Below are 27,629 nucleotides of genomic sequence, written 5' to 3' on the forward strand. Positions count from 1 at the left end.
ACCTCCCTCTGCAGCTGAAATGGTAAAGAGGAAAACAAGCATGCAAAATTGTGTTGTTTGCATTTTTTCAGGCATCACTCAAACTGTGAAATGTGCCCACGAGAGGTCAGTTCATTTGTTCATCGACTCTCTGCTTCACAATGATAAGCAAAGCACAGCATACTGGTGCAACGACATCAACACTTTTGAAAAAGGAATGTGCCTCAGCTGTAGAAAGAACCGCTGCAACACACTGGGCTACAACATCAGAGAGGAAAGGCTACCAAAAAGCAGACGACTCTTTTTGAAAACAAGAGCACATATGCCTTTCAAAGGTTTGTGGAAATACTTGTTACAGTCTCCAGATTGATCACAAAATGTGAGAATGAGCCTAAGCTTTGCGATCCTGTTTACTCATTTATTAAACCTCATAAAAGCTACTGGAATAACCAATTTGCTGAGACAACCGAGCATCCCAGTAGGCCGTCTTGATGCCCTTTCATCAAGATCCTGACTCCTAATGTTTGTGTGGGGAAGCGTGTGCTGCATGCTCGCCATGGGCCTCCCAGCTGCTCGGAGACCTCTCCTGCAACCGGCCTGTGCGAGTTTGTTAGAACACACGCAGGCACACAGCCAAGCCAAAAAAGCAGCATAATTGCTCTGGGAAGCCTGTAAAACCTCCTGTTCCAAGTTTTCCCAACTGCTTTCTGCAATTAGTCTACAAGATGACATATAAATTATTACTTCTCAAAGAATGGATAGACAACAGAATAGCATGGACTTCTACAGGGCAGAACAGTAGCACTAAAAGTGACTGGTACTCTAGCTTTATCTCCATTAAATTACTTTATAGAGAGCACAAAGTAACAATTTTATAAGCTCAGAGAGACAACTGATGTGGTTTCTTGCACGTTTTACCAGAGAGAGGGGAAGCAATCTGACAGGGAAACCGGGCCTGTCTACATTACAAAACGGCCTGGGCCAGGCTGTAGGCTGCCAGAGCACCCATGAGGAGACTACTGCTCTTGAGCAGACATTTACCTGCCAGCGGAAAGATTTACTTACATTTTAAAGCCAGAACAAGCAGGATTGCCTGGGACAAATTGCAGGAACACACTTCTTCCAAAGGATTTCTGGCCCCCTCAGCGCATGGTGCCTGCTTGCCACAGCCAGCCCTCTCCTCAGCACTGAGGCAGCGCCAGGCCCTGCCTGCCCCGGGCTCCCCACCACAGCCCCAGGCCATGGAGTCCCTCACCAGCTCACCCTGCCACCAGGGTGGCCCGTTCAGCCTAGCACAGCCAGAAAGGGGGTGCCTCCCTCCTCTGGGAGGGGGTCAGCCCGCTTGTCCCCCACCCCAGACATTGGGGTTGGGGAAGCACTTTGAAATGTCAGCAGTGCACCCATGGACACTCAAGGCTTTCCAGTGCTGAGGTGAAATTTTTAAAAAAACTGCTTGCATTACAAATCTTGTTTTCCTACAGTGTCCAGTACTCAACTGCAATATCATAGGTTTAAAAAAAAATAAAATATTCAGGTACTTTTAAAATAATTTTGGAAGTCTTCCAGTAGCTGTGAAGCACACAGTGATGACTCCAGAGGAGGCTGCTCAGCCTTGACTGATACTCAGAGCAGCCAAATCTCCTGGATCTCTTATTACACTTTCTAAAATGCCCCAGGAAGCTACTTTAAGTAGATTTAAAAATTCAAGAGGCTAGGTCTAGTTCCTGATGCAATTTCACTGCAATACAGTCAGGTCACTGTCCAAATCAGGAAAGCAAATGGCTCTGAGGGTGCTCTGCCCATGACCAGCACACCTGGGCACAGAAACGTGATCCCAGTGTTGCGTTCCTCTCTGGACATGGAGATAGTTCCAGCTTGTGGTAAAATATCTGTGTCTTATTGCTTTTGATTTCAATTTGAAACATGTTGCATTTTCATGCTTGGATCCGGTCATTGGTGCATATGCAGATATCAGTGCCCTAGACAATGGTTTCCTTTCACAAAAGTTCCCAAACAAGGCGGCAACTGTGGGAGGGCACGTACAAAGTCATCTTTGTAACGCTCTTAAAAAAATGTTTGACGATCATGTGAGAAGCCCAAAGAGAAGAAATTTGAGAAACTCAGCATTACGCTTCACAATCCACTGTGTCTTCATGAAATCTGACATTTCATTTTTCAAGCTAATGGCATTATATTCTCGGGTATACATCAATCCATTTCAAACAAAATACAGTTGTTACAAAGTTAACATTTATAATAAAGCTGTAACGGGACCCTGAGTCAGAGTTTTTATATGAATATGCTCACCTTTTTCCTTAAAGTGAGCATCAGAACATACACTAGAACAATTTTTACATGGAGAAAAAACTCGGAGAAAGACAGGTTAGTAATAAAAGTGATCTGTAAACAAGCCTCTCTGCCTACTTAGTCTTCATCAGGTTTCCAGCAAAGAATCAGTCATTTTGTTTTCTACTGAGTGACACCATTTCAAAAGAAAATACACTGTTCACTAACATATAATAACTACCAAACAACAAAAAGATACAGCTCTTCTAGCAAATACCTTCCATTGCAAACACTCAGAACTGCACCACCACAACAAAAATCTATCTGTGCACATACATCCAAAGATGAGTCCCTTTGCAGTACGGTGGAGCCATTCTCAGCTGTAGTGAAGCCTGAAGTGGGTAAGGAGAGGAAATGAGAAAAGAGCGTCTTTCTACTCAAAAACTAGTGTGCAATAACGTTTACCAGAAGAGTTTCCCATGTGTAACTTGACCACATTGCAAAGATTAAAGCAAACCCCCTAATTCTTCCAAATACTCTGTGGTCTTTGTTAATAGAAATTACTTAGGGTTTTCTTAATTAACACCCAAATCTATCAGTTTTGTCAAGATGGTGGCTGGTGGAATCATCAGACAGAAGAGATTGGGACATTCAAATCTAGCTGACAATATCTGTGCACATGGCCTCTAACCGTATGTTGTTTCTAGGTTTTTTTGCATAACTTTCTAAAGGTCAACCTGATCATAATCAGTACACTGATGATTTCTCAGGCATTCCTCATTCTGATAATATTCAGTTCAAAGAAGTTCCTAAACACTGTTCTAGAAACCCACCAAACCTCAAGGTATTAATGACATCTTTCTTATAGTAATGTGCTTGACAAAGTCCCATTGTTAACGGATGCATGTTAAGCACAATGTATCATTATGCGGTCAAGGAAAGTTTGTGAGTCATCTCTTTTGCAAAGCAATTTTCTAGCTCAGAGAAAAAGCCTGAGTACATTGTATAAGGTCTTCAATCTGTATCACACATCTCTGGCCATGTCCAGTCATAAGGATTTGTCCGGTGATTAGATAGAGGGCTTGCCAGAAATTCTAACAAGTAAACTTCAGAAAAGCCAAAATATTCCCCATGGAAGAATGTTTTATCCTACAAAGGGAACTCAGTTCAAGTTATCTTTTTTTCTCCATCTTTTTAAGTAGAGCAATAGGGCTCTATATCCTAAAGGGTTATACAGCACAGCAACAACCAGAAAACAAACAAACAAACAACAAGCCATGGTGTTTTAATTGCAACAAATTTGTTTAAAAAATAAAATAGAATATCAATCATGTTCCTGCTCTGAGAGGCAAAATTTTTTTGCCTGAGAAATCTATTGCTTCTTTGACCATTTTGTCACTTTGCAAATTCTTCCTTTCTGCAGTCTACCACTATCAGTTCAAGATCCACTTCATCAATGAAATCCAAGGCAAGCAGATAGACCCAACTTTTACCATCTCTCTGACAGGGAGTAAGGAGGATGCTAAAAACCTGCCCATCACACTGTGAGTATTGATATTATGTGCCAAGTGAGAAACAAGGTGCCAAGTTATAATACCTTATCATATACATAGTTGTGCTATGAGTGAAATGGTTTAGCACAGCTATGCGAAGATGAACTGGAACTAGTTCCCTCTTCACCCATACTCCCTAAAAGTCACAAACTTTTACAATGTTTATACCGTTTTTGCATGAAAAATCTCTATAAAACAAACTGTGTAATCTTGGAAGTTTCCCTGAACGTTAAGTATCCTGTCCACTTATGTTCAGCTCAGGCCATGGTTAATCCAGAGAAGGTCTAATCAATTATAACACAAATAAATAAGCAGCTCTAATTAAGGTGAAGATGATGGACATCTCATGATGGACACTACCGGCATTAACAAAAGCAAAGGCAAGAGTGTGGGTCAGTCTTTGCTCTAAGCAGACAAAAGATGTCACATACATACTATTATAGGACACCTTTTGCTGTCAGAAACCACTACAGCTTCACCAGCTGTTGAAGCTTCTCCCACTTCTGCTTCTTTTCTAGCATGTTGTCATTTTTCACCACTTTTTGCACCTGAAGGGAAGTATAGCTGAGACAGTAATGTTCTCCCCTGAAGAAGGACACAGAAGCATAGTTCTGTCTTTGGTTTTAAAGAGATGAGAAACTAATTGTTTTTCACTTTAATCCATAATAATTTAAGGCAACATTATTCTGGTTTTGTTTTCTTCAGAGTTGAAGGTATTAATGGGAATAAAACCTACTCTTTTCTCATCACCCTGGACACTGATATTGGTGACCTAATAATGATCAAGTTAAAATGGGAAGCAACTGCTGTTTGGGAAAATATCTGGGACACAGTTCAAATCATAATACCATGGACAAAAGGCACTGGTCGACCAGGACTTATAGTGAAGACAATAAGAGTGAAGGCAGGGGAAACACAGCAAAAGTAAGTGTAATGAAAACACTTTTTCTGTAATAACCCCACAGATGTTATCCTAACCCCACAGGTTATCCTAGTTCAAATACAAGCATCTGTGTCGCAGCACTCACACCAATGGGGAATTTATCCATGTAGAACTTCCGGCTTTCCCCCTTCCCCCTCAGATCAGACTGCATGATTTTTAAGTGACAAAGAATTCCTTGTTCTCAGGTCAGAAATGACTAGTGGGAAATGTTCTGACTCACCAGTGCTGCTAATCTGAGTTCAAGGCACAATAACCTCTGGTGACAATTTTGTTGATACTTGGAATAGAGGACAGAGAAGGAGTTAACACACAGATGCAAGGAAGAATTTTGACAAGTTCTGCTGTGCAAATTTTTTCTACACAGTTAATGACAATAACTGATGACAATTTCTTATGCATTTTTAGAATGTGATTATCTCACTCCATAGGGACCATATGAAATTTCAAAGAAACAAGACAGTATGTAAGATAAAGATTGACTTGAGCATTAAGGCCATGAAAAATTCAAACTCCTACTTATAAAAAAACATGCCAAATCTTAACTATTTGACTTTCAATACCTACTTCACAGAGAAACTCAGCATCACCATTCTTGAAAGTCCTCATTAGACAGATCACATGCAGAACTGACAGTCATCTGACTAGTCATTGAAGTTAAGGGTTTTATAATAAAATTCCCTTATTTTTTGTCTCATTCATTTAAGAGCCAGTCCAGTGTCTGATAGCTGATAACAGATTACTATACCATGCAGGCTGTATAAGAGGTTTCTGGAGTGATAAACTGTGCAAGCAAAGTTTCAGTTACAGAGATTTTGAAATTTCTGTATTGAGCAAAGAGAATGTGAGCAGTCCTGGAAAACAAGAAGACTACCTATACTTCTACATACTACACTTTCACTGGTACTTGACTAATTTTTGTACACTGCTTGTGTTTTCTCTCTGTAGTATGAATTCAGTGAAGTGAATTTTGTCAGCTGAACTCTGAAATAGCATCAGAGAGTAGTTTTCTGGAGAAAAAAAATTCTGGGTGCAAACTGAACTTGGGTTTTTGTTGCTGTTGTTTGTGGGGTTTTTTTGTTGGTTTTGGGGTGGAGTAGGTGTGTGTTTTTTTCTTTTTCCTCTACTGATTGCGTCAAAACTGAATCAGCACGTCTGAGTGGCCTTGCTCTCTACATACAGCAATGCTAATAAAACTTTCGAAAGTGCTTATTCACACAGAGAAATTTCAGCCAAAGAACAGAATAACAAAACTGGTAATGATTTCCACTGCTTTAATCCTTTGAGAAATTTTAGCTGAGCAGTTTAATTAAGGTTAATGAGAAAAACAGGTCTTACTTTGGAACTGTGGTTCAGTCTTAGGAGGTGATTTTTCCTTGCTATAGTCTCTTTCTTACCAGCACCAGTTGTAACTACAGCAGACTTTCTGTGGAAAGATACTTATTGGCAGAGCTGCAGCTCCTTGATACTGACACAAAAGACAAATTAGACAATTTAAGGGGACATTTTCTTAATACAATCCGTGTGTGCTGTGGCACAGAGGAGTGATCACATTCTTTTGGATTTTGTTGCCCTGAAAATATATTCTGTTGGTATTTTCCTCTCCTAACCCCGCACTTGGCACATGCCCCACCATTAAAAAAAAAATCCAATAACTTCTCTTGCTGTTTTAAAATCAATGATCCCAAATCAGTACTGACCTGGCTGGCAAAGGAAATGAAAGTATAGTTTACACTGCAAGTTAGTGCACTTTGATTAAATACAGATTTTTGTAACTGGAGATAAAAGTATGAAGGCTGTGAAAGGATTATGTCAGGTATACTCATTTTCTAACCAGAAAGCTCCTGTTGAATACAGGTGTGTCAATAACCTGGCACAAGCCACCTACTACTGATGCACTACTAAAGAAATCCTAGGAAATGGGTAACTGAGGTGGGTAGTTGTTACACTAACAAAAAATGATGCTGGTATCTCCAGGTACCTAAATGCCCCTTAAAAGTTTTCTGTCTGCAAGCAGAAGTGGGAGTTTGTGTCAAGATTTTAATGGACACCAATTACATGCTGGGTTTTTCTCTCTGGAATCTGGGCTTGTCATGGGAATGGAAATGACCTGTTTACTGTTGAAATACTGTATTAACGCTTGAGAGGGAAATTAAAGATTATGAGGTGATTCTAAAAGTAGGATTCTCAAGGAAAAGTATTTTCTTTGAAGAAAAAAGAGTGTGTAGATTTTGGCCTTCTTGGAAAGACTAAATATGGATGTTGGCAACTTTGGAAATTCAGTATTAAAAAAAGGTAGTAAACAGAAGATGAGTTTTAAGTTGTCTTGAGCTTGCTTGAGCATTCAAAAAAACTGCTGACAGTACTTTATCTCCATGTACCTTCTCCTCACAATGTCTGTGGTATTTATACACATGATAAATTTTCCTTTGTTAGATTATCTAATGATGAACACTTAGACACAACAGCATAAACTTAATAAGCAGTGAATAAACAGACTACTGAGCAATAAAATACCAGATTCCAACATATTTGAGTTCCAAATATGAAAAACATTTCTACAGAATCTGTAGTTGCTGATGTTGTTAGCATCCTACAAAACTGATTTTCAGCAACCTCACAACTAACTACTAGTAGTCCGGCTGAGTAACTAGCAGGCCAACTAGTGCAATCCTCAGAGTAAGAGCTGAAACAACGACAACAGCCACTGAGAACACAAAGACCAACTCCCTGCGAGGGAATGCTCTGTGATACCAGGAAGAGAAGGAGGCGTAATGCACTAGTACCCAGGAGTTGCACACCCCTGTTACTCTGTACCTGTTAATATCTGATCTCTTGCTTCACAAGCCAATAAAAACAATCAGAAACCTCACCATAAAAAGACAAAAAAAAGTCAGATTCAGCGTATCTAGAGAGCACACTTTGATAGAAATAGTAGCCCTAAAAAGCAACATTATGCTTACATGCTGTGTTTTTTTTCCCAGAATGACATTTTGTTCTCAAAGCATCGACAACCTTCACCTTCATCCAGCCCAAGAGAAAACCTTTGTGAGGTGTGAAGATCGCTTTCAGAGACAAAACAGCAAGTGAGCAAGAGCGCAAAACAACTACCCACCGAAACATCTACCAAATAATATACAGCTAGTGAAATGTTTTAAAAATACACAGCTACTCTAAATTTAAACACCCTGATTGTTTCACAGGTGGTGAAGAAAATACATTAAAAAAATTTAGATTTTGTGATGCAATGGTAAGCTGAAATATGTGCTTTGTTCATCTATGAATCTACCCCCAAACTGATCAATGAGCAGTTTCATCAACCGCAACTGTCAATTTTAAATTGCTGCTCACTAAAAATGAAAAAGATTAGTATTTGCAAGAATTCTGGCCATAAGCCTTTGAAAAATGTAATTTTGTTGGATTTAAGGGAAAAAAGGAGCCTTGTTTCCCATTAAATACTTTGAAACATTAGTAGCGACTACTACCAGTTAAACCTTTCCTAATTATTTCCTAATGAAGTGAGAGTTAAATAACCAGTAGAAGATTCCCCAAATAGGTAACATTGTTAACAAAGAGTTTGAAGTTTTTACTCTAACATTCAAAAAGCAAAAAACATCTCAACATACAGAATGCTTGAACTATCTGAATAACCACATGACAAGCCAAATAATGACGTCACCTAAAAATGCCCTACTAAACTTTGTCCTATTGGAAAATGCTTTGCTGATTAACTACTTTAAGGTACTGATTTAAATTACTAGCAAAGTACTGATTTAAATTACTGGCAATCTAATTATTTTAATAATGCTTAGTATACTACATGCAGTTCTAGCACAACTAAGTTCAGATAACTTTTCCATTAAAATCATATTTACCTGCTCAATTAAGGCCTGAGATTTTTAGATTTTTAAATCACTATATAGCAGATCTTAGCATGATTTGAAACCGCACGAATAAATGGAACTGCTAACTCTCAGACATCTTCAGTGCATATAAACAAACATAAATTCAAACATATAAAGTTCTCTTGTTTCCTATGTCAGAATATAAACTACATAGAGAAACATTATTGTCTCAGACTACTTTTATTTTATGGCTACTGCATACTGAAATAGAAATCAATATGTATGTCAGATTATTTCATTTGTCGATTCGTAATGCTAAGCAGAAGATTAATTAAAAATTACATTTCTACAATTCTGTATTCTGAATGTCATTTGTTTTAAATGCTCTCTAAATGGAAAAAAATGTGCAAGATAGTCCTAAGACCTGGAGTAAGCATATTTTGCATATCCAGATATTGCAGGGAATTTTCAATCAAAAAATACAGATGTTACCTGGATTAAAGTGAGATTCATTGAAAAAGCATGACAAATGAACAAGCTGAGCAGAACTGGCAAATCTGCAAGCAATGAACAGGGATCAAATATTGAAAGCAGTCAGCTTGCCAACCATTCAGAATATTAACTTTAACTTTTAAAAGCTTTTTTCAATAACTACCGTTCCTTTAAACAAACCGGAATATTCAATGCAGAAACAGAAACACTGACTAAATATGAAGGGAACTAAAGCATACTTACTTTTCAAATGAGAAGGGCTGTCCTTCCTGAGGTATGTATTTCAGAAGCTGATCTGATCTCTAAAATGGCCACTTGGAGTAGCATCTTGATTAGGAGAAATATTTATAGATTTAGATACAAACTCCACGTAAAAGAATCTTTAGATTTTCACTGAAAACTAAGGTTTGTGCTTTTAAAGATTTTGTTCAATGAAACAAATTGTTTTTTCAAACATGAAAAGTATTTCCATCTTCTATGTCAAAATTTAACATTCAAGTATTTCCATGCTTCAAGTTGCTATATCCATATGTAAATTTCATAACCATATTCATATTAAAGCTCTTTATATAAACACAGAACATAGTAAAAACACTCACCTAAATACAATAGTCAAGTGTCAAATCAGGAACACACACAGAGGAGGGAAATTTCAGTAATAAATACTCATGAAAGAGGTCAGCTCCAATATTTTTTAGATTTTTTAAACATTTGTAGTAGCTATAATCTACTGGAGAGAATCAATTGCTAGAGACCCAGTAACAGCATTTTTAGGGGCAGGAAGTTAAAAAGGACTGTGTCCTGAAGAAAGATAGACAAGAAACAAATGACAATGTGATCATTTTAGTTTTCCAAAGCACAATGAAACATGGAGACAGAGAGGAAAGCAGCGTGTGTGTAGCTGACTCAAATAATTAATCTCCCTAGACTGGGTCTAAAATTCAATTTCTGCTTCTGGAAAAAGCTAAAGATCTGCCACTTCTTATCTTTAGGGCTCCTTTTTTATAAAATACTTGTCTACTTACAGAAGAATCAAAATACTGTCACTGCAATTGCATCTACAACATTTGTTATCTCCAGCCTTCTCAGCTATTTTTTATAGATAGAACTATGAACTTCCTAAGCTTCCTGAACCAAATCCTACCCCCACTTTCAGAAAAGGATATTCAGAAGATATTGAAGGATGTCAGAGCAAGAGATAAAGACAAGAAAGAACTGGTTTGTGTTTCTTCTCCAGTGCAGAAACTACATTAGTGTTTTGCTATACCTGAAAAAGAGGAGCAGCAGAGTGGATGAGACAGCTTTTAATGAGATTGTATGATGTAAAACATTATTTCAAGTAATGATTTTCCTGTAGCTAGACAATCTAACACACTTCAAAACATTTTAGACATTAAAACTGGCATTTCTTTCACATTACTATCACTTACTTGATAAGAAGGCCAACAAAGGGATCTAAACTTTAGGAGAAACAAGCTTGAAAGCATTAGTTCAGGAAAAGCGGGTAGAAAAAAGGACGGAGTGTCTACAATGTGCTGAAACTCAAGTAACAGGAAACTGCAGTTTGTGGACTTATAAAGTTTCCAGGGAAAAAAAACATTATCCAGTTCAACTGAAACAAGCTAGTATATCTTCAGATAAGACAATCTGAAAACTTAAAAAGTCAAACAGGAAAATTAAAGGAACATTTGGTATTTGAACTCTTGCAGATATAAAGATATTATGACACCATTTTTCACAAATCATATGTCCAAATAAATCCTGTCCCTGTGTTTTGATAGTCATTACGCTAATTTCTGATATAAAAAGGAAATAGAGCCGACGTTGCAGCATACTCAGAGTCTTCCAACACCTGAACACGAGACTGAACATACAAGCACAGGTGCCTGGGTGGTGCCTCAGCCCGTGTGTATTGGCACGGCTCCTGCCTCACTCCAAACCACCACAGAGCCCTCGAAAGCCACCAGGAACCCGCTCCTCTCTGAGCCAGCACAGCTCACAGCGATGGAACAACCTCTCTGTAACCATCAACCTCCAATATTCAGAAGTCAAATTCTCTTCTTTCCTTCTTCCTGTGTTTTTTTTTTTTTTTTCCTAAAAGAAATATTGGAACATTAATTAAAGGGCAAACTATTTCATTGATTTACAGCCTGTATGGTATAAATACAGTTCCATAGCTTAAGAGGAGTTTGATACCCTTCTCACATTCACACCATTCTGACCATACGTACTTCTACACCAGGGGTGAATGTATGCTATTCATGACTAAAACATTAATAAATACATGATGAGCAAATGAATAGCTACAACTAGGGGTTATTAGGTCAAATGTTAGTTACCAAAGTTACAGCTCATTGTGTACTCATTTTTTTCCCCCAAACACATTTTAAAATATATACAAAACTTGTATTTCAGAGGCTTAGCTATTATTTCTACCCCTCTGGTTTGCATTCCTAGGCAGAAATTTAAACACAACCATCATCAAATCTATTAGGCACCTATGATGCTGATTTGCAGAAGGGCTCCACTCCCAACTGATATTAATATACCTTTTGCCCTGACAGTGCTATTTAGCTACAATCAGAAGCACTTCTATTAAAAATACAAGTCACGGGAAAAAACACGACCACCCAAACCCACCACCACCAAAATACCAAACAAACCAAAACCCCACAACCGCAAACCCACAGCACAGGAAGGAACTCTGAATATGCTTTGATGGCTTCAAAGCGCACGCTGCTCAGCTCAGGAAGCAGATGTCCAAGCAGGACTTTCTCCACAAACAGCCCAAAGAATGAAAGAATAATTGGCAGGACTTCAGTGACAAGACTGCTTTGAAAAGCCAACTATACAACATACACAAAAACACCGAGACCCAGCCTAGCAGTTTTAAAACACCTTACAAAAAGCACATTTGCTCCTTCTCAATGTCTAATCCATCAGTTGTGCGTTCAGAGTATTGCACGTTAATTCCAGTATTCCTCTTCAAAAAATGTGTTTATTGCAGAAGAATTCCTTATCTGTGGTGCCAGGCTTGAACACTCCAGCAGTAACTAGTTTCCCTTTTGAAGACAAGAACAGAGAAAGCCTTATTCCTGTGATCGTACAAATAATTTAAAGGCAATTTCAGGGCTCTTTCTTAAGAAGGTTGCACAAAACCATTTACTCTTAAATTTAACTGCATAATATTGAGAGGTGCACTTCGATAATGTAAAGATAGTAGAATTACTTTTTGGCATGACAGCCCCTTTCCAGCAAAGCTAAAAATTAAGCAGAAGTATATCCTGTGTATTCCTTTTTGCCTTCAGGGTTCAAAAAGTAACTGGATCTTCAGCAGACGATTTCATCAAGTCTATTTATTAATGCATTTCAAGTTTCAAAAAAACCTTACATATCTTTGCACAATACTTTATTTTTTGCATTTTTAGTAAAAATTTCCAAAGTGAACAAAAAAGATACTGTATAAAACACAGTGGACATGAAATCGACAGTAGTATTCCTTTTCATTGTCTTGAACTTCCTTTCTGTTTTACCACATCTTGACTTGCAGTGGAGAGTTCAGTGCACATTTCTGTTTTCAGAAAACATTTAACTTAGACTTAAAATAAAATAGGGCAGCAATTATCTGCCAAAATCCTACCACAGGATAACATTACAGGCAAAAAATTTACATGTTCCAAAGTCTACCACACTCAAGAAGTTACTAAGAACTCTTGCTGAATAAAAGTCACCATTTTAGAAATGCAAATCCACTTCCAATCTTTGCACAGTCTTAAAACAAATGTATTTAAAATGACTTAAAAGCAACTACATACACTTCTACCTAGTTAAGATCATTTAGAATTATTTATAGAGTCTATCAGACTTGGGGTTTCATGTACAAAATTTGTCTCTAAACCATGTACAAAAAGCTGTATTTTGAAAAAGTTACCACATACTGTACAAGTTTACAAGGAAGAGATCTCATATTCTGTAATATTTTTGGCCTTGCTGGCTTGCGTCACATTATGAGAATGATTGTGTAAACCTTATACTCTTAAAAAACAAAACAAACAAAGGAAGCCTGTCCAACTCTTAGTAAATTTTCTCCTAAGCAAAGCCAGGAAAATTATAGCCATTTGCATCTCTAATTAGCTCGGTGCTTTTGGAAAACAAGCAATAAATATATCACAAGCTTCAACATTTTGTAATGCCCCCTTTCATCTCCTGCATAGCAATAAGCACCTTAAGACATCTTTTGTTTCCTCGTTCAAAAATGCCAATTATTACATTCGTAAGAAAAACTTGGGAATGGGACATCGTGCTGTTGGACTTCGCTGCTGTTACGAAATGTGGGGAAATTGGTAGTCCTAACTACAGTTTTCACTCTGGCACAGTAGCTGGGCAAATCACTCTACTTTAGTGGTTATCAATCAACAGTATCATGCTGAGAAGTTATTCAAATATCTGATAAATTAAAAAAGAATCTAAAACAACCTACAGCTTTTCTTTCTTTCCACATCCCTTAGACCACAAACTTAATTATCATACTGTAAGAACATCTGAACAGCCCGAATAAACTGGTTGTAATTTTCAAAAGAAGCTGAATAACGGGCAGAATTTTCTAATAAAGCATGGAAACATTTAATCTAATCCCTTGTTTAACTGAATAATCAGACAAATTAGAAATATTTATGCTGAGTTACAAGGAATGAGACACATATAAAATGCTTTTGAAACATTCTGGCATTTGCAAAGTTTGCAGAACACCTGTTATTTCTCCAAAAGACCATTCGATCTTGTATGCTGTGTCTTAGCAGCTGTTTGATAAAGATGAAATGAGTGCCTGAAACAACTCGGATCATGATAGAGAAGTTCGATTTGATTCGAAATTGCTGTGTAAAGCATCACAGGATCCTTGACCATCATCCTCTGTTATCCTGAGTATGTCAATTAAATGGTAATTTCTTCATTAATAGCGGAAAAGTTTTATAATACAAAGAAACATCCATATTGCAAATCTCTTGTTTACAATTGCACACAAGTACAGGTGTACGTTAGAAATACATGTCTGCATATAACAATGTATATACATTGACAAGTAATGTCTCCAATGCTGAGGTGGTCTAGCTTCCTGGCCTTGTCTGGCAGTTGAAAAATAGATATTTTTTTTTTCAATTATTGAGTTAAAGTTTTACTACAGCCATATTTGCCTGCAAGTGAAGAAAATGCAGCAATGAAGAGCACGGAAGGGGGAAAGAATCATGATACTCTAAGGACTTTGTGCCACTAAATTAAAAATACGCAAGAAAAACACTTTTCTTCTTTTTGCGCTGGAAGATTCGCTCATTAAAAATGAGCCATTTCCACTTGTTTCGAGGGCATACAATGCTTTTTTTTTTTTCCTCTTCCATTTTTGACAGTTAGACTGGGGACAATGACTTATTAGGTTTTCTTTGGAGTGAGTTTTCCCATTGTAGGCACTAGGAAGAACCAAGGCAAAAAGCTGCAGTCAGCGTCTCATATGTCCCATCTGATAACTCTCTCGGGGCCTTTGCCGCTGTGGTGGCTGAGTGGTCTGTGGCGGTCTCCTCCTTTTTAAAGTGCCTGTTTCAAATAAAGGTACACATTAGTAACATGAATAATAATTAAAAAGTATTTCTAGAAAAGTTGCCCTGCCCATGCACATGAAATATAGCTATTTTACATTTATACCTACAGGCTTTTAAAAAGATGAGTATCTGCATGGAGTATTTACAGAGTACATTTTATTATCCAAACGGTAGTTCCTTAAACAGGCTGATCCTTACAAAACACAGCATGGAATAGGAAATAAAAGGAACTCTGACTTAGAAAAAGTCTTCAAAGCTTTATTTTGATTTGCATATTATGTTACAGGAAAATAAGGCACCAGTTACATTTTTATTAATTGTTTCACTGGCCTGAATTCCATTCGCAGTTTCACAGTGCCAGACTAACAACTGTAGGTTGAGACACCTGAATTTTCCCTTTAGAACGAAACAGCTGAGGATAAAACATTTCTCTACAAATGTAATAACCTGGTGTACTCACCTGGAAGTGGTTTATGAGGAGGCAACTTTGGATTACTGCTTGGAGTATGAACACTGCATATCTTAATGAAACCAGCCATTAACATGATCAAGGCAATTCCCATAAGCAACACTGCCCACCAATAAGCCTAAAAATATGGAAAAATGATTTTTTGGGTGTCTGGTAGACATGCACAAAAGACAGAGGTCACTGAATACAGCTTTCATTTGCCTTTTAAAATTCATCAAAAAGCTGTTCTGAAACATCATTTTAAAAGACCATAACATTCTAAAGAAAAACATCCCCAAATAACTTCAGGTTCTTTCTATTATCAGAAGAGTATTTCATAGAAGATACATTACAACAGAGCTATAGAAGCCTAAAACAATTAACAGCTTACACAAAACTGACTATGCAGCTCTGTAATGGTGTTTCACTGTAGTTCTCCTCCCAGTCTATTATTAGGAAAATGTCAACTACTGCAATAAAAATAAGAAATGCTGGAGATCAATGTATTTAGTTCCTTGAAGAAATCAGAGCATTCAAATATGAAGAGTTAAAATAGGAAAACCCAGTAAATTAAAAATGTGAACATTAACACTAAAACAGACAGCAGAGTAAATAAAGGTATTAACACAGAATATTTACTTGTTTGCTTCCGTTCTCTTCCATCTGTCAAACTTATTTTGCTGCACTCCGGGCGATTACAGAAAAACTAGTAAAACAAGGGCTGATTGTACTTTGAAGAATGCTGAAGTACTGTGTATATACAGCAACACCTATCAGCTGTGATTACTGATTAACAAGAACATTTTATATTAGACTGCTAAGATAAAGAAAATACTTACCACAATCCATTCTGCAATATTTTCATATAGCTCCGGATTAAAAATGGCCTTCTTTAATCTAGCTAGAGGGCCATCAGCATCTACCAGCCGACACCTCATAAACACATCACAGTAGCCTTTGAAATCATTACAAGGAGATCCAGGTTGCAATGTAATAGTTTTACGACCGAAGTATTTCTCCCACTGGCTAGAGCCTGTACTCGCACAGGTAGCTGGGTCCACTGGAAAGTGAACACAGATTAATCAAAACATATGGGCATTAATACCTTGGTGTTCAATTGTTCAAAATGCTTTTGAAAATTTCAAGTTTATATTGATCTGTAAAAAACCCCAAATATATTATTCATTTCCTACAAAATACAATGCCTAACTCAAAATAAATATGATTAAAATTGCAGTACGCTCTCAAGTTAACAAAAACTAAAATATAAACACTGTGAGAAGATTAATGAGATACCTAATGTTTACGCTTACAATTCAGACCAATCTTACTTTTTCTCATGCAGCAGACATGACAAAGTTCTCTGTCGTCCTTGCCATCTGAACTAGCACATGTACATTCTTCCAAGCCATACTTTTCACAGATAGAGCCAGCACATTGCTGTTTAAGACAAACGCACAAAAACAGAAAAATCAATTTCACTTTTAAGCACACTAACATTAGGAAAGACATTAATTTTTAACAGCTGAAAGCATCACTGTAGGTCTAAAGATGCTTATCAATAAAAATAGTAGCTTCAATTTCTTCTAAACTTTATAAAACAAATTTATTAGTTATTCAGTTGCAGTGTTCATACTCACTTGACATATTTTAAAGGTGATTTACCTGCTTTTTTTTTTTAAATACTATCTGGTTTTAGGGTCTCAAAGTACCCTGCAAAACACTCATAGCATTGCAATTCACTCTGAAACCTGATTACTCAAAACTGTGGTTAAGAAAATAAATCAAAAGCATGTCTTCAAATATATCTTCTCTCAGAAAATAATAATAATTAAAATTAATGGAAGGAAAAAGTCTGTGTTTAATTTCACTGTGGGAAGACCCTTCACATTTAGAAAAATCAGTGTATTTATAATCTTGCTTCAAAATCAAGTAACTATATAAAGACAACTCCTCTATATCTAAGATGACTCTAAATTAGCTGAAAAATTATTACAAGCAGTATCATTTGATTAAAAACCTGGAGTGCAGGAAACAGAGACTTACAGCAACACAAATTCCAGCTCTTTAAGAGGATAACTTTTGCTTGTTTCTCCTTCCAAGTAAACATAGATCAATTCATAAGAGATTTCCCATCAATATTTCATAGTAACTGCCCTGGACTCTTTAACGCAGGGAACTAATGGCAGTCTAGAGTAATTCCATATGCGTGCACATCTGCATTACATGCACACGGGTGGAGGAACTGCGTATTTTCATTAAGCCAAATTCAACATGTATTGACAGCATATCTAATTTTCCAAGCCAACAACATTACTTGACCAGGACCGAAAAAACCCAACCCCCAAACAAGCAGATGGAACTAGGAAGTAACACACTCTCATATTCCTGATTTTTACAAAATCTTTAAATTGAACTTTCTCAAATTGTAAAGCTAGCTTTTTGTTTGTTACTTGCTTCTTAATATTTGGTGTTCTATCACAGTCACTTTGACTGAAACCAATAAATGGAACGTTCTTATTGAACAACAGATTAATCTTACAGGCTCCTCTGTTAAGCACTGAAACCATACCACTTCACGATACAGTGCCTTGCAATAAATGAATGCGGTTGCATGTGACTGCAAGAAAACATACCCCATTTATGCAAACTTGTGTGCGTCTGTTGCAATCGGTGAAGTTCTGTTTAGGCTCAGATGGTGGGCAGAGAGCGCTGACCCCATTGCACATCCCTTCTCTTGCACAGTCAGAATCATTTCGACACTTATCAGTCTTCAGTTTGAAATTACACTGTGCAGTACAGCAGGGGCCTTGACTAGGGCTACGAACAAACAGAAAACGTGGATGAAAAGAAAAAGCGTGAATGATTCCAGAACTGTTCATGCTGCAACCTGCTCAAATATTCAACATAATTCTGATTCGTGCTAAGAAAAATGTGAATTGAAAATAAAAGGTAACAAAAGGTTACCGCACCGGATACAGATTTCTTAGTCATTGTAGAAACCAATTAAACTATTTGCATTATATTAGAAAAATAGTACAAGCATGCTTTAAATTAAAATATATAGAAAATGGGAGCAGAAGAGTGAAGAGTAAAGGTTATAAAACATATCTAACTGCTTGACTAAAGCTAAGCCTCCTGAGTTCTCATCTCAATTGATTCTGTATCTCAGCACCACTCACAGTGTGCTCCTTGGCACTCAGTGGACATCAGACCGCGCAGACCTTCTGCAGGTCAGCATCTCCTGATTTCAAAACTACTGCATGGTGAGAAAAATCATTCGTCACACATGAAAAAGTCTAAAATACATGTAAAGCAGCTGGACAGATAGCATAGTTTTCTTAAAGTGTATTTTAACATGTCATTTATGTGATCCATTCTTAAACTTGGATTTTCTTTACATGTCTTCGGAAATATCTTTCTACAGCAACATTTTCGATCTTAATAGAATTGGAAGAAAAGGGAATCCTAAATCAAAAATGATGCAGCAATTCATATTTAAGACTGTTCCATCAGGACATAAAACCAGACTACAGTCAGTTGCGCACAGGAGAGCAAAGAAGGGGGGTGGTGGTGGCACCTGATGTACATGGAAACAGGTCCTCAGCACAACTGCAACGTGGAACATAAAATCTCAGAAAGCACTTATAAAACAAGACAATGCAAGGCCTATATTTTGGCTGAAATAGTAAGAACTTGCAAGGTGTGGGGAGGGGCACAGAGACACGCAAAATCATTGCAACTATGAATTCACAGGAGATGGTCCTTCTACCACGTCTACACTGTCAAATACAATTTAACAGTAGGTACTACTTTTACTTCCAGTCCTAGGATGACAAAGAACATTTTCTGGGCAGGAAAGCTTACTGAGAACAATATTGTGTATGTTGTATTAAAAAGCTGAGCTGGTTTAGACCTAAAACCAACAGTAATTTTCACTTAATTTTAGGCAAAGAGTCTAGCCAGACATTAGATTTATGTCTGTCTCTAGAAAGGAACAAAAGCCCATGCCTTACATGTGAAAAACAAATCCACTCAACTTCTCAGATGAGGTAAAACTGTAACATGTATCTTAAGTCATGGAACTAAAAGACAGAAGTTGACTTACTTCACTGTAAGTCTTATGACCTTTGAAAGTTCCTCTTATAAATCACTATGTACACAACACTGTCAAAATACAAGGTGCCTTAAAAGCATAGTTTAATTTAACTTATAAAACAAGCATAAAAAAAAAATCAACTATATAGTTCAGTCATCTTCTAGTTAGGCAATGGCACTAGGATAGGATCTGATTTCATAATACCCTCCATTATCCTTTGGGCAATTAATACTTTCCTGCACCTATTGTAAAAACAACATCCTGGTCGTGTTTTTCTGAATCATACAGTTTTTGCAAGAATTCTGCACAACATATTTGTAATAAAGATAACAAAACTTCAACATGTATTTGTCTGCACTATTATGGTACGTTAGCATTGATACAATCCAGCGCCATATTACGTTTTTTCAAAAGCTAGAGAACAGTGATCTAAGGGAAAACAAGCTCCAGTAAATACCAGTAACTGCACAGCATAACTGTGCTTATGAACTTCTCACGCACTGTATAAGGCACTTTAAACAGATTCTGAAATACCAATTATAACTGCCAATAAGCCCCCCAAAAGAAACGTATTGTAACAGACACACACAATACCTGCAGTATTTGCCTGGTTTTAACTTGCATTTTTTATCTTCTGGTTGGTTTGCATCATAACAGCATTCATCTTTACACTGGTCACTGTATCCACAGTCACACTGTTCTCCTACTTCAACCAGTCCATTACCACAGATGGGTTGACCAGACTCTGAAAAAATGCCAGTAAATTATGTACAAAGCAGTACAAAGAACATGCAAAGAGCCGTGTAAATGTTAAAACTGACTTGCACCAGCATCCAGCTAATTGTGGCTGAACATGCCTGGTCAAGATGGACTTCAGACTAGAGCTCAAGTCAACTTACACGATTTGCTTCCTGCCCAGCTTAGTCACTTCTCATAGAATTTCAAGCCTCTGAGTAAAAGGTTTCTGCTGATAACAGCAGGAGATTCTTACGTGAATAGGAAATGAACAGTGACAAGAGGAAGCTTTCTGCTAAGCCTCCACTGGAGCAGCACCCTTTCTTGCACTCCTCCTTGTTTAGCAGAGTGAGGACCTTAAGGCAAAAGCTGATGGTACTGGGGTGAACTAGTGGTACTCCAACATACAAACCTACTTCGCTGCGCAGTCTCACAAAATTTGTGAGAACTCACACAGACTCGAGAAATAAATTGTCCCTTTTTTTTTTTTTTAATGTTTAAATAGAATTTCACATATTTTTATTTGTGCTCCTTACCTCTTATCCTTTCAGTGGCTGTAACTGAAAACAGGCCCTGTTTTCTTGATTCCCTACCCCCAGGCATTTATAAAGAGACACAAGAGCCTTCCCAACCCCAGCCTAAACAGTCTCAGCTCTCACAGCCTCTCCTCGTATGTCAGATGCTGCAATCCCTTAATAATCTTTGTGGGGCTTGCTGGATTCACTCCGGTACAGAACCATTGAATTGTGTTGGTTGGAAAAGACCTTTAAGATTTCTTGCCTGTACTGGGGAGCGCAGAACTCGATACAGTACTCCAGATCTCAAACTCAGTTCTTATAGAATCTTTCAGTAAACGAAAATGAGTAAAATAAATAAAAAAGTGAAATAAATACTAAAATAAATTTCTAATCAAGCATAACAGCTTAGCCACTTTGCTTTCAGCATGACTAAATACATACCAACGAAACAATTATTTCTCTTTTTCTCAAGAACTTGGCTGATATTTCGAATGCTACAGATAGAGAACTTGTTGTTGTTAAGTTTGTCCCCAGATGTGGCTCGTGCATACATTATATAATTGCCATTTTCTTTCTGCCCCAAGTTCTTGGACTCTCCCGGAGTGCACTCCATTCCTGAATCATGCTGCAAAACAAATATTTTAAAATTATTTCTATCAAGACAGCTTCTCGAATTTCTTGCTCTCTTTTATACGTGCGCAAAAGTAACCTGTCTTGGAAACTTTAACACAGTGAGAATAAAAGATTCATAGAAATAAAACACTATCTTATACTCTAAGGTTTCTTGGAATACAAAAAGTACACAGAAAACAAAGGTGGTTTAAATTTATTTATTTACCCCCCGAAACAGTAGCAAATATCTAATTTCTTAAGTTTCAGCTTATTTGCATTCTTGGCAAATGTGTAACCCAAGTGCATGTCCTGGAATGAATACTGACTTGAAAAAGTTGCCATCTCCTAAGAAGAATGGCTTTACGATCACCCAATGGTAGTAAGTATTCTGTGGAGTAAAAGCAGGAGTTAACTGGAATAGCAGTTCATTCTTGCTGCTTATTTTGGGGGAGGTACAAAGAGATGTCCAGAACAGTGCAGCAGTCTGGTTCTGTCAGCCAGTGACCAGATCTATACAACAGCCAGCCTGATTAATTAAATGCATTACAGGTTGGCATACTAGCAATTAGCAGACTGACAACATACTAAGTTGTTACGTGTAAGAGGAACTCTTACACTGTTCTCATGCATCCAGCCTTCCAGCAGTACAAACTATGTCTCAAAAGTAGGTACATTTAAAAGTTTTCAACATAGTTGCAAGAACTATATCATTTATTACAGTTTGGCAGAACCAAACATGTACTTTCACATATTTCCCTACAACAAATGCAACTTAGGAGTAAAATTGAAAGAATCATCTTCAAGGCTGGTCCAAAAGATGTTTCACTCAGTGGGAGTGGTTTTTCAGTTTCATATCCTCGTATTCTCAGTTATACTTGGAAGGCTTGTTCCCACTGAAAGTAGTGGCATTAGGGATTTTCTCAAGGCATGTGAAGAAAGCATTCACATCTGAACATCTATTTCGGAAGAACTCATTCCTGTCATATCTTGATTTCACTTTACTTCCAAGAGTAGAAAGCCTGTATACTGAAGTTTAAAAATAAAAAAGCCAAACCAGAAAACTTTGTTCTTATCTCCAGCAAAACCCATAAGCCTCATACCTTCAGCTTGCCACAACAAGTTACATCCCTAAATGACTGGGAGACAGTTTTGCTCTAAAATATTGATACATTAATCCTCTCAAGTAAATTTGTAATTGAACATTAAAAAAGAGCCAGCTCTATCTTTGCTTGTTGAATAAAGTGTCATCTTAATTTTGCATTGATTCTTTCTCCTCTCTAGGATAAACTAAAATATATTTAATAGGTGTGTGACCCTAGTCATCAATAAAAACCAGGCAAGTTTATAGGAAATAATAATATAGCCCCTCTATAAAAGACTGAATTAGTAGAAATAAAAATTCTCAAATTCCACTGTTGCACCAGTGTTGACAAATACTCATAAATACTCATAAAAGGGGCTCCGTTCGGCAATCTGTGTTTTGTTTGTATACAGTGTGAGCACACATACGCACTTGCAGCCATGATCTTTTTTTTTCTTGTTCGTAAGAAGTAAAAATGCCATTTGCAAATCATGCACTTCAAAATGGCATAAAGTGAGTTAACAGATGAATAGTGATACTCACAGGTGAACCGAAGTTATGCCCAACCTCATGAGCAAAAGTGATATGAGAAACCTTGGGAGGAACATGAGAGCCATAGTTCTGAACAGTGATGATCCCAGTGTTCAAGGACTTCTTCTTACCATCAGAATACAGTTTGCTCTTCTCACATATTCCACCAGAGCTCCCTGCGTTTAGACAAAAGTACAACAGTTAGTCATTCAAGAAATTACTGGGTTACTCTTCTAGTGCCATTTAGAACAAGAAACAGCTTGCCTCCTCAGTAGACAGTTAGACACTGAGAGTTCTGTATAATTAATATTAAGCCAACTTTGAAAGTAGATTAGATTTATCCACACTAATGCTCTCAGCACGGAATGGATACATTCACACAAGTAGTTAGCTGTTCCAGAATAGCTATTAAGAGCTATTTTGGGCTTTCACTGCACAGACCAACCCTGATTTCACCATCCCTGTAGTACAAGACTAGCAGGGTGCAATGTCCAATACAGGAAGCTTCAATATACATCCCATTTACATTTTGCTAAGTAAAAAAACCAAACCCAGAGTAAGAATCACAGGAAATCCTCTCTCACAGAAAGAGCATTTATATAAAATGGCTAGGATTAGCCATATATTCTTGTCAGCAAAAGTGACTCATTTTTCCACTGTTCAAACTAAAACTGAAAACGCTTTTGATGTGTGGGTTAATCAAACCCATACTTAGAAGGTCAACAATCAAGTGCACCACTCTTACTGTTTGGAAAAGTCTCAGAATTGTGACTTCAAATTTCACCAATTTTTTCCACAACTTAAATTTGTACTGAGGCATTATCAACATTCTAAAATTCAGCTATTCTGTTGACAACATAAATGGTGTCTAAAAAACACTCCTTGCTTTCTGAAGTAAAATTTCATTTTAGTGAAGTATTCCACTCAATCTATGTCAGTATGTGTGTTAAAGATTAAATATAAATATATATAAATCAAACTGTACCTAACCAAAATTGTGAAGTGTTGGTTATGAGGTTTTTGTCTATTTGCTGGCAATTCAAATGACATTGTTTCTACCTTTCTTATTTGTACCTACCTACAATACTCTACCTCACAGTGCCGAAGGTTTGGCCATAATTACCTGAAGGGGCTCCAACCCAAGCCAGACCAAGGACTCCATCATCAAAATCACGGTCTGTAAACACATAGGCCAGGCAATAATCGTCGTGATTCTGTTCAGAGTTCAGTTCCAGAAACTTTTCCACACCAATGTTAGGAAATCTGAAGGGATTGGAAGAGTCCTTCTCATCTACGGTTGTATTAATCTAAAAGTAAATGGAAACAAACTCAACAAGACACGATTAATTTTCATTTGACTTGTAAATACCAGCTAAGAGGCTTACGGTTGTAATGTCACCTTGTTATGTTAAATAGCAAAACAGGTTCCTGAAGTTTTATATGTCTTGACAAATTACCACCCCAATATTTGGAAAACCAAGTTCTACAATAAATAATTGCATTTGGGTAGTAAATCTCCACTCTCTTTCTTCTTCCTTTCCATCAGTACCCAAAAGTTTATATCTATTCTCTTAAATCATCACTTTTAGAAGGACCATTCAACCTGGATAGCCATTATCTGTTTCACTATTAAAGTTTTTGGAGAGCAATACAGTCTATTTGCCGCACAGTCAACTCTGATGAAATATAAGAAGTTGACTGCTATAAAAATTGACTATCGCTCAATAATGGAAGTAGAGGGTTTTTGACAATAAACACTAAACCCAAACAAATAAATGGGTTAGGGAACCATTTACTACAGAAATAACTAACAATAAATAGTTACAAGTGAACAGCAACAGGACTTTTGAAAAATACAGCATCCAAGAAATATGAGTGAAGCCAGAAGTATTTCAAAACAACTTACTCTTATTCGTTTCACCATGAAGCTGATGTTACGGATTCCTGAGAAATCTGTTGACTGGTAAATTGTGTCAATCGCTTTAACATGGCTGGATATCTGTCAAAATTAAAGTATTTACAGTTCAAAGATCTATGCAGTACGCTATAGCTAATCTTCAGTAGCAACAACTTCAAGGCCTATATTTTTAACATATAAGATAGTGCCACATGAACTCTAACAGGCCTTATTAATTGAATGCTGATGGAAAATAATGGAAATAAATCGCTATGTAACCTGGTCTTTACATTGTCACCATGCCAGATAGCAGCAAAATATTTTGCCATTTGCTTTTTTTTAAACGTATAATTTCATGAACTATTCAGATACCTGTTTGTGATAGTCATTTGACTCATTACTATAAGAGAGCATTGTAGTTAAAATTCTATTCAAAGCACCTTTTTTTTTTGAGAAAAAATTTACTTGTTACAGTATTATTCTGTGTATTATTTCTGGTAGGAAAGAAACTGATCATTTACTTTTTCCAAGAGCACATAGAAATGCTAACTCATTGAAAATCTGATTTTGAAGGTGACTTCAGAACTTTGGAAAATGTTACTTGAATTGTGTATGTACAGTGTGATGAATAAATAGTAACAGTCAGATTTGCAAGTGACAGTGAAACTTAAGACTTCAAGAGAAGTATGTTAATGTTAACTAGTTATATTTTTAGCTAGTTATATTTTTAGGAATTTATCAGAAAAAAAGAGTTTTCTACCTAATAGCATATTGACAAATAAAAAGCATCTGCCTTTAGTTGCCATTGCATTTTTAGCCTTTCACTATATTTTTAGCCTTCCACTACATCAGACACTACAGGAACAGTTCTCAGTGTCATTAGCTCACAGTGTTTTGAACTAAAATTTCAAGCACAAGGGTATGTGAGTGTTAACACAGAGGCTTGCCAGGCTGCAAAACAGAATGCAACTCTTCGGGAAGTATCATTTTCCTGAGGAAGAATTGAGAAAAGTCAGGCTGCAGTCTTGCTCAGAGGTGCTAATGAAACCAGAGCTGCCATTATTAACTAAGGGAAGCACAAGTGCCCAGGAATTTCACCACAGATACATGGCATCTTTGTAGTGAAACAAAAGCTGTTTCAATAATATCAAGATCACTGTAAAAAATGAAACAAGACGTTCTAAAGTAAATAAGCAATAACATACACAAATTGCATGAAATTTATCACAAAAACACAAATAAAGTAAAACAGATCATATAAGATAAAGGGATTGAAAGTACCTGTGCAATTACAGCTTCCCTTGTTCCATAATGCTTGTAGAACAGATGATCGGTCTGGATATACAGCTGGCAGGTATTTTTTTCAGCCTGAGTGGCACGCTTTTTTCTTAAAAGCTGTGGACCATTGTTCTTGGGCTCTTCAAAAGGCTTCTACGTATACACAGAAAATAAACATAGTAATTTTTTAGATCTACATGCTGCACCAGATTACCCAAAAATAGCAATAGATTTTTCTATACATACTCCACTAATACAAACAGGTTTTCATTCTTCCTTAACCCACAAAGTTTTATGAATTTTGAATTAAACTAAGTGTGTTATAGCCAGTTTTCAAGTATGCGTTCTGTTTTTAATGATATCTCAGTGAAACCCTTCTGTGCATTTCATTTTATATGACAAAAGGCAGTCAATGTGAAACAGATTTTTTCATTCATGTGATCTTTGGAATTTTTCTTTTTCATAATCATTTTCTAATATGAACAAACAGTTTGTAGATGAGTGCTACAGGACTTAAATGTACCCCCCCACACACAGGTTATTTCACACTGCAGTTACCTTCGTCAGCTATCTTGGCAAACAGAAATAGTAAAGCACTTCAGCACGGAACAATGGTACACTACACATGAAGTTAAAACAATGCTCATTAGTCAGAGTAGTATCTGCTAATGCATACAAGAAATAGGACATTATTACACTGATTTCTAATCAACATAACCCATTAGCCTGTGTTATACCTCTGTTGTTGGTTCTTCTACACCAGTCATTTGGTACTTCTGCATTCTTTCAAATACCGAGTGATCTGCACAACCTCCTTGTGGTCCATATTTATGTGGATATCCTAAAAAGAAGGAGGCCGGGTTGAGTTTTCAAATTCCAAGTGCAAAATACGGCTGTATCTCTGCAGTTTCTTCAGTGTATCCAATATTGCTCATGTAGTTTGAGGGAAGCATTCTAACATTCCAGCTTTATGCAGCTGTCTGTTTTTATTAAACATTTCTACTAAGATACATTCTTAATTTTACAAACAGAACAAAACTGACAACTGCTTCTTAACATTGTTTTCTTACAGACAGCTAAATAAAATACGATGAGCAACATCTGACATAAGAACAAGAGCTATTATTTACACATTTGTACCCATTAGCTTGATAATGAAAAGCTATGGGAAAATTAAATAGGTATTAAAAAAAAAAAATCATATCCTTGGCATACAGGTAAGTTTAGTTCTGAAAAAACCCAAACCATTTGAGTTTATACTCCAAAATAACCAGAGACCAGATTCAGTGGATCCACTGATAAGCTTAAAAGGACTGATCAAGAAATGAGTCTTCCAACCCTCACTCCTCTGAATCACACATATTTACAAGTGTTTAAAGAGGTCATGTTTAACATCATTTAAAAAAAAAACTAGTTAAAGACAAATGAGGCGAAGTTAAACATAGTTAAAATGTGGGGTTTTTTTCAAATTGGGTCATTTTCCAGGTACAAAATATTGTGCAGCTGCCTCATCACATTCCTCCCCATATGGTCAGCCCTGGCGCAGTGCCAGAAGAATGAAGAGAGAGAAAAAGAGGGGGGGAAAGCTCTTACTGTAAACCACCTCAGCCAATGTGATTAGCAATGTAGTGGAACACAGGCTTTGCTATACACAATATTAAACAAAAATCACTGCTCATTCACTGATGAGGTCATTGCACTTTTGGGGATGCTGTTTACTACCACTAGATTGGAGTTCAGAGCA

General features: G+C 36.9%; 2 protein-coding genes across 3 annotated transcripts in view; one reads left to right on the forward strand and one right to left on the reverse strand.

The window, feature by feature from the left end:
• The window catches only part of LIPC (lipase C, hepatic type), a gene marked incomplete at both ends in the record, with an annotated part of 70,274 nt that extends 62,426 nt beyond the window's left edge, over positions 1 to 7,848 (forward strand). Inside the window, 4 exons of the mRNA XM_080350974.1 lie at positions 72 to 314; positions 3,689 to 3,809; positions 4,524 to 4,742; positions 7,743 to 7,848. Coding sequence (XP_080207100.1) covers positions 72 to 314; positions 3,689 to 3,809; positions 4,524 to 4,742; positions 7,743 to 7,848 — 689 coding nt within the window. The remainder of the gene's footprint in view (positions 1 to 71; positions 315 to 3,688; positions 3,810 to 4,523; positions 4,743 to 7,742) is intronic.
• A 4,603-nt stretch (positions 7,849 to 12,451) lies between these two features.
• Positions 12,452 to 27,629, reverse strand: part of ADAM10 (ADAM metallopeptidase domain 10) — a 44,750-nt gene continuing 29,572 nt past the window's right edge. For both annotated transcript variants that reach the window (XM_080350941.1, XM_080350942.1), the window contains exons 5-16: positions 26,623 to 26,726; positions 25,889 to 26,038; positions 24,617 to 24,709; positions 23,834 to 24,017; positions 22,723 to 22,886; positions 20,928 to 21,111; positions 19,828 to 19,978; positions 17,771 to 17,954; positions 16,466 to 16,574; positions 15,974 to 16,194; positions 15,147 to 15,273; positions 12,452 to 14,681 (exon numbers count right to left, since the gene is read on the reverse strand). In XM_080350941.1, coding sequence (XP_080207067.1) covers positions 14,587 to 14,681; positions 15,147 to 15,273; positions 15,974 to 16,194; positions 16,466 to 16,574; positions 17,771 to 17,954; positions 19,828 to 19,978; positions 20,928 to 21,111; positions 22,723 to 22,886; positions 23,834 to 24,017; positions 24,617 to 24,709; positions 25,889 to 26,038; positions 26,623 to 26,726 — 1,766 coding nt within the window. In that variant the 3' untranslated portion in view covers positions 12,452 to 14,586. The remainder of the gene's footprint in view (positions 14,682 to 15,146; positions 15,274 to 15,973; positions 16,195 to 16,465; positions 16,575 to 17,770; positions 17,955 to 19,827; positions 19,979 to 20,927; positions 21,112 to 22,722; positions 22,887 to 23,833; positions 24,018 to 24,616; positions 24,710 to 25,888; positions 26,039 to 26,622; positions 26,727 to 27,629) is intronic.

This window comes from Nesoenas mayeri (assembly GCF_963082525.1).
Source record: "Nesoenas mayeri genome assembly, chromosome: 11".
Classification (NCBI taxonomy): domain Eukaryota; kingdom Metazoa; phylum Chordata; class Aves; order Columbiformes; family Columbidae; genus Nesoenas; species Nesoenas mayeri.